Here is a 13,524-nt window from a genome sequence, read left to right as displayed (position 1 = left end):
TCTCTGGCCAGGCTGGCATAGCCCGGGAACCCACAGCAATACCTGCCAGTTCCCATGGCTCTTCCCCTTTACCCTAAGGGATGTTCTGAAGGCCCAGCTGAGAGAGTGAGCATCACCTTGGCCTGCTCTGGAGCATAACTCTGCTTTAAAGTCATCTCTGTTTAGTTACCTGCTTTGATTTGCCATCTTAGAGGTAGATGTCATGTGCTTCATCTCCTAAATTCACTCTCAAGATAGTCATAAAAGTCAAAGTGGTAGACAGACATCTGTCTCAAAGCCTCTGCAGAAAAAGTTTGAAACTACAGATTTCATTTCACAGATGACTGATGAATTGATATTAAGTCTTGTCTCAACAGTTAGCTACAGACTTCAAAGCAGATTGTTTTTGTCAGCAGAAAGGGGTAGGTTTAATTTTGTTTGGTGTGACCATCAATTGTTATAATGACAAAAACTGATTAAAAAACTCCAATTGTCTAGACTCGCTTAAGTTTAGACATACTTTGTAAAGAGTGAAAGACTATGAACAACAAAATAAAGAATGAAACAATAGAGTATTTCAACTGACTTTTTAAATATGTGAAGGGTACAAAATATAACTTAGAAGGAAATGCATTCCTTATAAAAAAAATTTCAACGTGAAACGCCACAGAAGTTTGTTATATAACTATCCTCAGTTATAAATAGAACTTAGTATTGCAATAACTATGTGACAGTTGAGGGGAAAAATTAAATATGTGTGCCTTCTGCAGCTGCATGGATTTGCAATGCTACTTACACTTCTATTTCACATGAGTAGTCAATCAATACTTTTCCCAACTGCTTTCTTGAGTCCTTACAATGCAGCAAGTGGAGAAAGGAGAGCATTCTCCCCATCACAGCCCACAGGAGTAAAGGTTGTAGGCACTGGCAGCAGTTAGGCATGGTCTTTAGCACTTAGAAACAATTTTTAAAAAAAACAAAACCACCTCTTTTAAGAAGGCCTCACAAGTTCTTCCTGTAACAGTTGAAGTGTTATATAATTACTATTAAAATATATAGATAACTACCTGAAATGTTTTAAAATTCATGAAATCTGAAAAATTGCAATAAACTTGCTACTAAAAGGTTTCTTCCCTCTGATCTCTCATAACCCGGTGTTTTTATATAGATTGTGGGTTTGTTCAATGATTGATTTTTCCCAAGTCACGATGTCTTTGAGGCCTTTCAGACAGGGGAGAGCAAAATAAACAAACATGACTCCAGGCTAGTGCTCTCCTTCTCCAGCACCCTGCTAGTCGGGTACAGTCTGGAAAGTCCATTCTTTATTAGTTTTATATTGGCTTTCATTCTTATATTAAACCCTTTGATATTTGGGCTCTAGACTTTTAAAACACCCATTATCCTTATCAGAATCAGCACAACTGAAAATGAGACATTTACATACATAAAATCAGCCCAGTATAGACATCTACATGGTGAAGCAGCTCTCTTTATGCCTTCTAGAGAATACTGAACTTCAGAAAAATGATTTGTTCTAAAAGCGTAAAATACTAATGATTAAAACAACAGATGTGAATAAAGTCATTTGCCAAACAGTTTTGTGCTGGCTCTGTTTATTATCTCCCTGCTGAAACTAGTTACTAAAATTCAAAGACTTCATGCACTAACCATGCATTGAGCTGTGTGTTCTTTGAGGAGTAACAGCCCAACGAGTCAAAGACATTTCCCTAGAAACTTCGTAAGGATTATGCTATGAAAATATTTGTACATTATGACTAGATGTCATGCTGTGCAGTTATGCTGCTGCTACTTGACAAACATCACAGTGACGTGAATGGTTACTCAGACTGCTGTGCTAAAAAGAACGACTTTAGGAAAGTTGCTGCTTTGCTTATCGTTACAGATTAACAAGATTCTGACTTGAATCTGTAATTGTTTATTTAGGTAATACTCTACTTCTCCCTTCCTGGACCTTTAGTTACTCAATGATGGAATTTTACTGATTCACAGAAAATTTTAGAGTATAAATATCACAGCACCTTTAGCCTCATTTATAACAGTGTTTGTTTTAGAGGTAGAATGATACATCTCTTTAGCTATCTGACACACTGTATACCAATAGGAAATACTCTGGATTTCTTAGGACAAATGTAAATGTGCTGGTGTACTTGGAAACCACTCTGGAATTCACACAGAAAAGTCCTGCTCACTGTTAGAAATACTATATTGGGCTAGGAAATCTTAAGACAAAACAAAGCTATATAAAAACATATATATTAATCTTTACAGACTACAACATTTATAGTAAGTGCTTCCAGACAGGGATTCATTTTATTCAAAGTGCCTACTGCAGTAACTTTTAACATCTCCTTCCCCAGGGACTACTGGCTATTATAAGAGGCTGTGAAAAAAATTACTAAGAAAAACCATCATATTGACAGCTGGCTTAAAACCACCACTGTACAGCAGTTTGCACCTTCGCTAGAAAATTTCGGGAATCCACGAGTCAAAAAAGGTTGAAGATCTCTCTGACTTGCCACAATGACATTCTTGTTCATAAAATGCTATTAAAAATAGGAAAAGAAACTCAACCTAGTAAGAAGACACAAGCTCTTTGTAGATTTTTCGGTGTTCTGCTCTCACTTTACATAAGACACATTTACCAAATCTTTGAACTAACTGAACTACTTATTTTGCTGCTTTTGATTAGGTATTGCGTATGTAAGGGCTGAATAGAACTCTGTTACTGAAAGAAAATGCAAGTTCCATTTTGTTCCTTCTACAGAATATAGGACACCAAGAAGAGAATTTTTCTAACTACTACCAAGAAAGCTGTTTGCTTAGAGAGAGTTTTGCTCTAAGTAGATATAGAGTAAAATTTGAAGGGACTTCAATTAATTTGCAGAAAGGCCTCTGTACCATCTTAATGATCTAACAGCTTGCTGGAAACAGCTACATCTCTCCTATGTCTGACACAGTATCTGGTGTGACTAATTGGGTGGAGACTGCTATCAGAAAAGACTACTGTAGGAGCCAAATGGGGAACTCCAGTCTCACATACATTTGGGCAAAATGATAAAGCTGATTTTCATACATTTTGAAAGTAAGCTTCTTGTTTTAGTTCTGTTCTTGTAATCAAGACTACAAGCAAACAAAAAGCAAAGTGACAAAGAAATCACTTATTGGTATGCCTCTTTTTTTCCCCTTGCCCTACTGTCTGGCAGATACCAGAGGACCATCAGGGAAAATAGTGAGTTTACTTCTGTCATTTAACATTTAAGCTAACCTGTGGGTAGTCCAAACTATGCAATTGTAATGCAAAGCCAAGATTTGGCAAAGGAACAATCAGCCTATGTTCTGACACTCATAGGTCACCCCAAAGTCAATGGCACTGGGTGTCCTTGCATCCACAATGTACATCAGTGACATGCCATTTGGTGCAACAATGCCACTCACACTGGTGAGGAGCTGGTGCTCTTTTCAAGTGGATGGTCTTTCAGGAAGATATTTAAGAGGCCAAATTTCAGTAAAGCCAATTCATATTTTTACCACTTGCTTACCTGTAAAGCCTGCTCACCAGAACTTCACTGGTGAATCCCATTCCTCCCCAGAACTGGAGACAGGTATCAGTCACTTCACGGGCCAGACGACCTGCTTTCAGCTTAGCCATGGAAGCAAATTTTGTCACATCGTTGCCTTCTACGTAGAGAGCTAATGAAAAAAAGAAGATATAAAACAGCAGTCACTGGCCAAAGCCTGCCTCTCTGGAATTCACCTCCCCATGGTGAATTCCTTTAGCCTGACAAGGTTCTTTGCATGAAGAGAAGCACATCTGGGAAGGCAGATGTGGGAGCTCACCAACGGCGCGGCGCAGCAGCGAGCGAAGGAGCTCCACTTCAGTTGCCAACTCGGCCAGGCGGAAGTGCACTGTTTGGTTGTGCAGGACGGGCTGGCCAAACACCTTCCGCTCGCGGGTGTAGTCAATAGTTTCTCTTATTAGAGTTTCCAGTGGTGTCAGGACTTGAAGTAAAGGACCGAACAAGACATTGTTTTAGCTAGATCTGTTGTTTTCTTCTGGTTGAAGAAGATGTTTTTTTCACATTGCACACACAATACATTAGGCTTTCTAAAGTAAACTATTTCATACACTCAGTTTAGGATGCAGCTTCAATTCTGAAAAAAAGTCTGGTGTTTCCTTGTACCTTGAAGACATACATTTCACCTGATCCCCAAACTGCCAAAACTTGGAGAAGAGTGAAAGGGGGTATGGAGGGAAAGTCATAGAGATCAGTACATCATGATGAGGATGTAAACTTTATCCTTAATACCTCATCTGGGGGCTTAGGAAGAGCTTGTGGCAACTCCTGCTTTCTATGCTAGCTGTGTCCTGAAGTCTGTTACAATCCTGAAAGAAAATCTGAAGGCAGACAGTGTAGTGTGCTCAGTGAGGAATCTTGTAGAAATGTAAATTTAAGGAAGCGTACAGGGAGAAGGCAGAAACCTATTCCAAGATCAAGGAACAAGAATAGACTGCTTATTATGCCTGCATTCTGTGATCAGATCCCAGCGTGGAAAGGAAGGGAAAAGATTCACAGCCAGTTTCAATAAATGATAAATGGTTCTTCTAATGGAAACAGAACTGAAATAGGATACTGCTGGAAACCAGGTGAGAGAGACAGTAGATGCTGCTTTAAAGCAAGACCACTAGTTTGCTGCTTCTCTTTGCATAAACTGAGAGATACCCCATTTTAAACAAGAAGAAAGGGAAAAATTTATTTTCCAAGGCAAACCAGCCTTGAAGTGAAAGACTAAGCTATCTGTCTCTCTCAGCTTAACTAAGATAACAGCAAGTGCTGAATATGTGGAGAGTTTTGTTTGGCAAATGTGGACCTGTGTCACTATGGCAAGCATCAGGGAGAGAGTCCACAAATCCATCTATATAAGCAAGCTCACATTTTCTCTTTTCAGAATATGCATATCCACATCCATTTACATTTAGTGTCTAAACCTTCTAATCTGAAATGCAAAATAAAACCAAACCTTGGACTACTACAAAATTCCTTTTCCTACCTGCGAGCTACTCATATGACAGTTCCTTATAGGAGCCTGGTGTGTTTCCACATTCCTGTTCTGCATTGCTTTCAGGATCACCCTTATTTAAATTTCTTCCCTGTACTGCTCTCATATGCAGACTCTGCATCCCAGCAATTGCCCCTGCCATGATCATTCACCAGCTCTTCCACAGGGTGCCATTTTTCACATGATGTCCCCACATTCTGTGAGGTGATCAGTTTTTCTCATTCCTTAAAAACTTTCTTCCTCCTTTCTCATACAACTAACCTCAATGCTTATTTTTCAAAAGAACACAGACAGCAATTTCCTCATTTCTTCTGTGTTAATACCCTATAATGCCACCCTAATGCTGGCTTTCTGGACAGGAAAATAAATTTCTGTTTTCAGGAACACCTCTTGAACAGAAATATTGTTCTTCCAAAGGACTATGTCATACAACACTGCAGCATGTATAAAACCAACAGCTTTTTCACTTGAGTATCCAAGGTCTCAGGGTTGAGAGATGCTAAAGAAAGGGCAAGGAGTGTCTAGACACCTCTTGTCCCTTGCCCCAGGGCTCGAATCTGGGAAGCATACAGCCAAGTCTGAGCTGCTAGGAGGAAAACTAAACCATACATGCCTGTGCTAGGAGAGCAGAAAGGAGGTAGGAGGGCTAAGTGCAAGGGATTAGTCTTACATTAGTCTGTCAGAGCAAGGTGCCCCAGCACAGCTTGTGGGCAAGGAGTGTCTAGACACCTCTTGTCCCTTGCCCCAGGGCTCGAATCTGGGAAGCATACAGCCAAGTCTGAGCTGCTAGGAGGAAAACTAAACCATACATGCCTGTGCTAGGAGAGCAGAAAGGAGGTAGGAGGGCTAAGTGCAAGGGATTAGTCTTACATTAGTCTGTCAGAGCAAGGTGCCCCAGCACAGCTTGTGGTTCATCCAGCACCTTTTTGAGAAGATGGGAAGTAGCAAAGAGAGGGCAGGGGCAGGACCAGGTGTGAAGAAACAGAACAGCACCTCTTAAGATCCTGCTTGCAAAAGGGCTGAAAATCATGAAGGGGTTTTGGCCCATCTCTGCTCAAACTTCCACCACATATCAGGGCTCAGAGTGGGGTCCTTAGAAAACTGCTCTCACAGTGTCCACCTCTCCACAACCTCCTTCCTGCCACTGCTGATCTATCCTCCTGTGTCCGTAGCCACCATCACTGCCCTTCTTATTCTAGGAAATGCCATTTCCACACAGAAATAGAGGAAATCTTCTAAGGACTGCCCTGTGCTGCATCAGAAGAAGCATGGTCACTAGGTCAAGAGAGATGATTCTCCCGCTCTACTCCGTTCTTCAGAGATCCCACATGGAGTACTGCATCCAGCAGATGTTGATCTGTTGGAGCAGGTCCAGAGGAGACCCCTGAAGTAGATTTAAGGGATGGAGCACCTCTCCCAAGAGGACAGGATGAGAGAGTTGGGGTTGTTCAGCCTGAAGGAGTGAAGGCTCAGGGGAGACCTTATTGCGGTTTTCCAATATGTAACTTATGTGAGCTTACATTGAACTTACTTATTCCATATATAACTATGTGAGCTTACAAGAAAGACAGGGACAGATTTTTTTACCAGAGCTGGTAGTGGCAGGACAAGGAGCACTGGTTTTAAACTGAAAGAGTATAGATTTAGACTGAACATAAGGAATAATGCTTTGAGGTTGGAACTAGATGATCCTCAATGTCCTTTCCAACTCAAGTGATTCTATCATTCTATGATTCTAGAAATCCTTATGATGAGACTGGTAAGGCACTGGTTGCCTAGAGAAGTGGTGGATGCCCTATCCTTGGGAGTGTTAAAGGCCAGGTTGGATGGGGCTTTGAGCAACCTGGTCTAGTGAAAGATGTCCCTACCCATGAAAAGGGGGTTGGACATGATGATCTTTAAAGGTCCCTTCCAACCCAAACCATTCTGTGATGGTATGACTACAGGTGTTTAGAACTATGAACATAGCTCTAACAAAGCTCAAAGCTCAGCTGTTCAGCAAACAGCAATGAAATGCAGCATATCATGAACACCATGATGGCCAACAGCCTCGTACAACATAACAGCACACAATACTTTGCCAGTTATACAAGTACAGAGAAACACCATTCATAATGGTGAAACCCATTTTATCTCAGAACTTTTTTTCCCCCTGTATATTTGTTTCCTTTTTCGTTATACAATAGTCTGCACATCCTCAGAGAAACTTGGCCCCACAGGTTTCAACTGACAGCACATGCAGGAAATGTCACTCTAGGGCAGCCTAAGGAACACAAGGTCTACCACACAGCTGAGAATTGTGTAAGCACTTGAAGTTGCCAAATGCAGAATAATCTTTCCCTCGTACCTCCATCCAACTTATATTTTTCCACTTGAAACTCCTGCTCACTGTAAAGATGATCTGGCATCTTTCCTCTCTAAATAGAAAGAAATTAATACATACTTCTTAGGCTGTGGCCAATTGCTCTCTAGTGAGATGTATAGTGAACTCTAAGCTGAGCAAACTGCTTCTTAAGGATGTGCATTGCCTATGCAAAAGGATATGTCATCCTGCTTACTAGCCATGACTCAATGGAGTTCACAAAACTGAGACTGCAGGAGCAGATAGAAGTCATTAGAAAAGTGCCATTCTGCTCTCTCACGCACACTGAATTCCCTCTTTGTCTCCAAGTTAAGCAATTCACAAAACAACTGTTTGCTTTCTTGCCATAGCAACATTTTTTTCCTGTGATCAATGCAACAGGTCCTCAAATGTTTGTGTTTACTGAGTATCACAACATGGCAGAGACACATGGGGGGTTTATCTTTAAATGAAGCAAGAAACATAGTGACTTTGACCAAAGCCTTTGATAATGTGTCACTCAGAAGGAAAGACCACACCTGGGATCAAATTTTGCAATTCCAGGAAGCTAGTTTTCCATTCATATTTTAAATCTGTTTGACTGAAAATTCATTTTAAAATGAAAGTATAAGGTGAAGAAGGAAGGACACTGACCACAAAGAAATAATTATAATTAATAAGCAAAGAGAAGGCTGGGGTACATGACACTTGATACTAAAAATACATTAAAACCAAAGAGAAACCCAAAACAAAAACCCCTCGACACAGCAAAACAACACCCAAGGAGGAACAAAATACAAGAATGGCAGTCAACTGCCTTTTCCAAGTTTTAGGAAGCAGTGAAAGTGAGGATGCCAGGACTGGTCCCTAAAGTGTTTAAAAGCAGACTGATGATTTTCAATGTCACATGAATAGTCATGAACTGGGAAGGAACAGAAATGTCCCTCTGAGAGGCAGAAGTGAGGATGAGACATGCAGACCTAATCACAAAACTACTGAAGGCATGTACTTCGTTTTGCACATCTGAGCCCTCAGCAAAACACTCATGGTTGAACATATGTAAAACCATTTGCAGGACTGGAAGTTAATGCTGTGGTGTAACAAACTGCACCCATCGAGTAATAGGCTCCCTTCTGAACATCAGTTACTCTTTTTATTGTTTACCACAACTGGTTTACCTCTGAAGTTTGCAACTTAGCCCAAACCGTGGGTTTTCTCCCTGCTCCAAGTGCTTTCATGTGTTTTATATCAGTGGATAAAAGCAAAACGATGGGGCCTAGCATGGTACAACACCGTGGAAATCATACTGCAGGAGGCAGCTCCCACTCCCTTGGTGAGCTTTAAGACTCTTCCTCCCTGATTGCTCCTGCCTAGCCATAGCAGGGGAGAGAAGATGCCCTTCCTAGGCCACTCATTCAGGGCAAGGGTTCACCTGCTCTCACTGTGTTGTTCTGGGCAAAAAGAAGAATTGAGACCTGGTGTCACACTTCCTGGCAGAGCACAGTGACTGCCAGGCAGTTGTGCAAGATTGGACAGTACCAAGCTGCCAGTGGTTTTAACAGGAGTGATCTAACCTGCCAAGCTTTGTGTATTGATGCTGTCAGTGCACGTCACTTTTGCCTGGGGCATGACTAATGCTGCGGGCTACTCTGCTGCCTGGGGAGTTTCACTGCAACCCAGGCTTTCTGATGATTTTGTTTAATTTAGACTTCAAATCAAGCATAAAAATGCACAATGCACATCCTTGCAGTCTGTGTACACCTCGACTAAAGCAGGACCAGTGGCAGGATCACATCCCCTGCTTGCCTGTGTCTGCAGTGACATCCCCTGCAAGTGTAACCTCCCGTCCTTTGCTAAAACTACTCTCATATTTACTGTTTATTTCAGGCTGAACTAAGAACTTTGTCTCAAACCAAGGCTTTTTTTAAAGCATTTGAACTCTGAAATACTTGGTCTGGGATCAACTCAAAACAGAGAGCCATTTTTTTATTTGTTCACTAAATCAAAACACCACTTCTTAGAATTCCCCATTCCCAAGCCACACACAGACAGTAACAGGCAGGGAATGCAAAGGAGCACGAATACAGTGACATTATTTAGACGGCCCTGAAATTTAAAAGACCAATCTTCTTACAGTGAACCACATCATATTTAGCTTGAAGAAGCAAACACTGGAGGATAGGGGGACAGATCGAAGGTTGAAAATGGGTGATGCAGACTTGGATCTGGTTTCCTGGAATGTCCAGAATCCATACAGCTAAGATACATGGATTTGATTACAGCCTGACTTCTGAGTAACAGGAACTCTGTGACAACATAACTTCAGAGAAAGGAATTTGGTGCTGTACCACTTATGTCCAAAGTGTACAAAGGTAAAACAGATCTGCAAAACAAAGCACTGAAATCCTGTAAGAGCCACTTCTTTACACAGCCAATAAGTTAATTTCCTAAAATCCAGGACAAGCATCATAATTTGCTGTACTACAGGAAAAATCACCATCCTTCTATTTCATGCCAGTATTTTGATAGCCTTTGGACTATATTTGTAGCAGACATAACATGATCCCATATTTCCTTATCAGCAGAGAAGCACCAAGAAAAAGAAACAAGGCACAAATGGCCTCTGTAATGCTCACAAAATATTTTCTATTTCAGGTTTTGCTACAGAAAGGGAAGGTTGTCAGTATCCAGGCTATGACAGATTTCAAAGAACAGATTGTAAAAGGTCATTGCAAGTTACAAGAAAAGGAAAATGCTGTTAGTCATGCGAAGTGACCCTACCCGGCCGCAGAGGCGCAAATGATGACTTACCAGTGGCTACTGCCCACAGCCGCTCTTCTTGGAATTGCAACATCTGATATGTAAAACCCTTTCCTTCCTCACCGATGAGGTTTTTGCTGGGGACCCTTACATCTTCAAAAGTGATCTGATGTGTGTCTGATGACCTCATGCCCAGCTTGTCTATCTTTTTACCAACGTGAATGCCTGAAGAAAAAGGAGTATTAAAAAGGCCACAAAAAATAGAAGTACTATGAACAAGCACAACATTTTCAGAAAAGGCAGTCTGCAGATGTGAAGGTATATTCCAAGATTGCAGTGAAACTTACCTTTAGGAAAAACTTAACAGTATTCTGAAGTAAAATGGCCCACATCCTATCCTAAAGAGTTTTTCCATTTTATTCAAACAGCAAATCAGAAACTTTAATTGTAAAGGTCCCATTTTTCATTATGTCCCCAAATATACACATCTTCAAACAAAGCAATATATATTTGTGTTTTATTTTTATCTAGCACTATAATAAAATGCTGGAATTCAATTTGGCAGTATTTGTTGATTGCCTGCACTGCTGTGAAACAGTACAGAAATATTCAATAATGACAAAAACATAGCTATGTTTTAAGCTGCAACTAGAGAATTTCTCCTTCTGGAAATCCTTCACTCTCTTCCACATCTTTACTCCCCTTTATGGCCTACTCTGATTTTTTCTGGTACAATGCTCACAATTCATTCCCCTGAGTTTTCATGCGGACATGTTTGTGAGGAGGGTTTGCTTCCCCACAAACCTCCCCCTACACAGCACTGACTCTGACCCCACATGCAATGGCCTGTTGGGAGATGAACCCAGTTCCTCCAGTTTTGGTCACATAAGAGTTCAGCTGCCTCATCATCCCAGGCAGGATTCCTTCCTGTTGTTTGGGATTTTTTTTCATAGCTACAAGTTCTTTCTTGCTATTGTTCAGATGCAAGCATGGCTTACCACTGTGCCATGATAGTTTAACAGGCATTAACTAATTTTGTGTGGCAACTCCCTTGTCTTCAGCTTTTACCTCCCTGTTGCTCTGGAGCTAATGTAAATATTCAGAATGGAAGTCAAGAATGTTTCAAAGGTAAAAGGAGGGCAACAACCAGGCATGAGGATTTGTGCAAGACATACTGATTACATCTGTCAAGTCAATATATGTAGAAAAACAGTCCTGCAAAACGACATATAAATCTTTGCAGACAGCCAAACGTTTTACTACCCACATATGTGGTATTCTAACCAGTTTTGTGACGTGGAGGTATTCTGGTAATATTTTCATCTTTATTCTATTTTATTTCAATCCTCTACTCCTAACATGGCTCGGTAGGAGTTGGTCACTGCACAGATTGTTGTGGTCCCTCTGTACTTGTTTGTACCTTGCTAGCCTTCATGGCTTTTAGAGATCATCTCTTTCTGAACTAACATAGACCAAGGCCTACTCACAGGAGGCCTTCAGCCATGTGAAAATTACTTTGGTTTTGCAGGCAGAAGAAGTTGGCAGTCATTACCTTCAAATTCACTCACTCTAGCTGCATTGAATAAGGTTATGGAAAGTTTCATCTCTCCATAGAGATGAAATACTGACAGTACTTCCAAATGCCAAGACTGCTCTCAGAATAAGGTCCACATAGACTTCCACAACTTCTACTTGAGATTTTTCTCTGCCAACGAATCTGTAAACAGATTATGTGTTAGGAATACTTGCTTTGATATGTGTTCAGTGCAGAAAGAAAACCAGGACAGCTGTATAAAAATTCTCCACTCTTGAACTTAAAATTATCCAGTGATTTGCACCTAGTGAGCCAAAATAGCATTTGTGGTTTGTTTCTGTATTAAAATCAAACCTGAGCAAACACATATTGAGCCATTTACAGACCCGAATCAGTTATGGAACATTGTTTCCCACTGGAGTATTGCTACTTGGTTTCTCTGAGAGTCTCAGAGATCATGTCTTTGGGCTAAAGCCAGCTGGTTTTATGCAATCACTGCTCCTCACCCATATGAAGATGCACTTACTGCTCTTGTTAGTGGGTGGTTTACTAAGGACTCTGTTGGAAAAAGTACATATTGCTAAATCAATCCTGTTGTTTACTTCCCAGATCCACATACAAGAACTATTGAAGAAAGCTCTTACAGGTTTGGTTAGAAGAGCTAAATGTGCAATGATTTACATCCATAATTCTTCCAGACTGGGCTGTGTGTTCAAGTTTCCCGAATCCAGAAGCATTCCTCTTTGTAATGCCTTACCAGTTTCACTTGCTCTGAGATTAATTCATGTTCCTCACCCAGGAGGAGACCAAACTGCATCAGTTTCATGTAATGCTCCTTCTATCACTAGCACATGCTCTACATTTTGGAAGATAATGATACATAGCATCAAAATCTTCCTTTATTTCATTTAATTATCTTCCTTCTCTTCATAAGGAGTACTATAAACAAAAAAATACCAGCAGTAGTAGAAATCATGTGCCCAGATAACTCCTGGAGTTTGCCTATTAAATAAATCATACATGGTAACACACAAATCTCAATTTATCAAGGCCAGGTACCTGACTTACTAAAATCACTCTAACAGAGCCATTTGAGCTAATTGCACCAGTATCACTGAGATGGATTGCTGTATCTCTTTCCGGGCACTTTGTCCCAGGCATCTTTGATTTTTCGTTTTCTCCCACTCCTCCAGCCTTTGGACAGTCTCTTTTATTTCCTATATTCTATCTTGAGGGAAAGGCACTTGCTGTCTCCTGACATTATTTAGTACCATTACAAATGGAAGCAGACACATTTTAAATTGCAACCCGACAAACATGCTCTTTCTCTTTTCCTGGATTCTCTTCTCTTTATTAACTCCTCCTTGCAATCTACCCTAGTGCTATCTGAGGACTCAGAGGACAAATCAGAGAACAAATAGTTACCAGATTAGGGCTGCAAACCATTTGTCTATATACTTTACAGACAGACATTTTACAACTTGTTAGATTATCTTTCCTTATATGAAAAATTCAGCTTTCTTCTAAGACATTGTTAGTTTAAGTATTCACCTAACTTGGATATCTACTGCAGATCCACACTGCTGCTATTCAAAGTCCTTTTATGAGAAATGCATTGAGCAGTGTCTGTCAAATCAAGACTGTAATTTTCTTCATCCCAGAACAGACAGTGTATACACTTAAAATCAGATGAAGCAAATCCTACTTTATAGCTCCAATAAACTACCGATTGTTGAAGTTAATAATCCATTTGCAGACTTGGAATTTTTTTCTCTTTTTTTTCCCCGCCACATTATACAAGTACAAAACCACTTAGATTTTGTTGATAAAT

At 40.5% G+C, this 13,524-nt stretch overlaps 1 protein-coding gene across 1 annotated transcript in view; it reads right to left on the bottom strand.

The window, feature by feature from the left end:
* The window catches only part of LOC103797167 (probable acyl-CoA dehydrogenase 6), a gene marked incomplete at its 5' end in the record, with an annotated part of 13,779 nt that extends 3,395 nt beyond the window's left edge, over positions 1-10,384 (bottom strand). The window contains 3 exons of the mRNA XM_009069362.1: positions 3,540-3,690; positions 3,838-3,999; positions 10,211-10,384. Of these exons, the coding sequence (XP_009067610.1) occupies positions 3,540-3,690; positions 3,838-3,999; positions 10,211-10,384 (487 nt within the window). The remainder of the gene's footprint in view (positions 1-3,539; positions 3,691-3,837; positions 4,000-10,210) is intronic.
* Between the last annotated feature and the right edge of the window lie 3,140 nt (positions 10,385-13,524).

The sequence above is a fragment of the Acanthisitta chloris genome, unplaced genomic scaffold (assembly GCF_000695815.1).
Source record: "Acanthisitta chloris isolate BGI_N310 unplaced genomic scaffold, ASM69581v1 scaffold33692, whole genome shotgun sequence".
Taxonomy (NCBI): Eukaryota; Metazoa; Chordata; class Aves; order Passeriformes; family Acanthisittidae; genus Acanthisitta; species Acanthisitta chloris.
The sequence above is the reverse complement of the archived record's forward strand: the minus strand, read 5'-3'. Positions and strand labels throughout refer to the sequence as shown.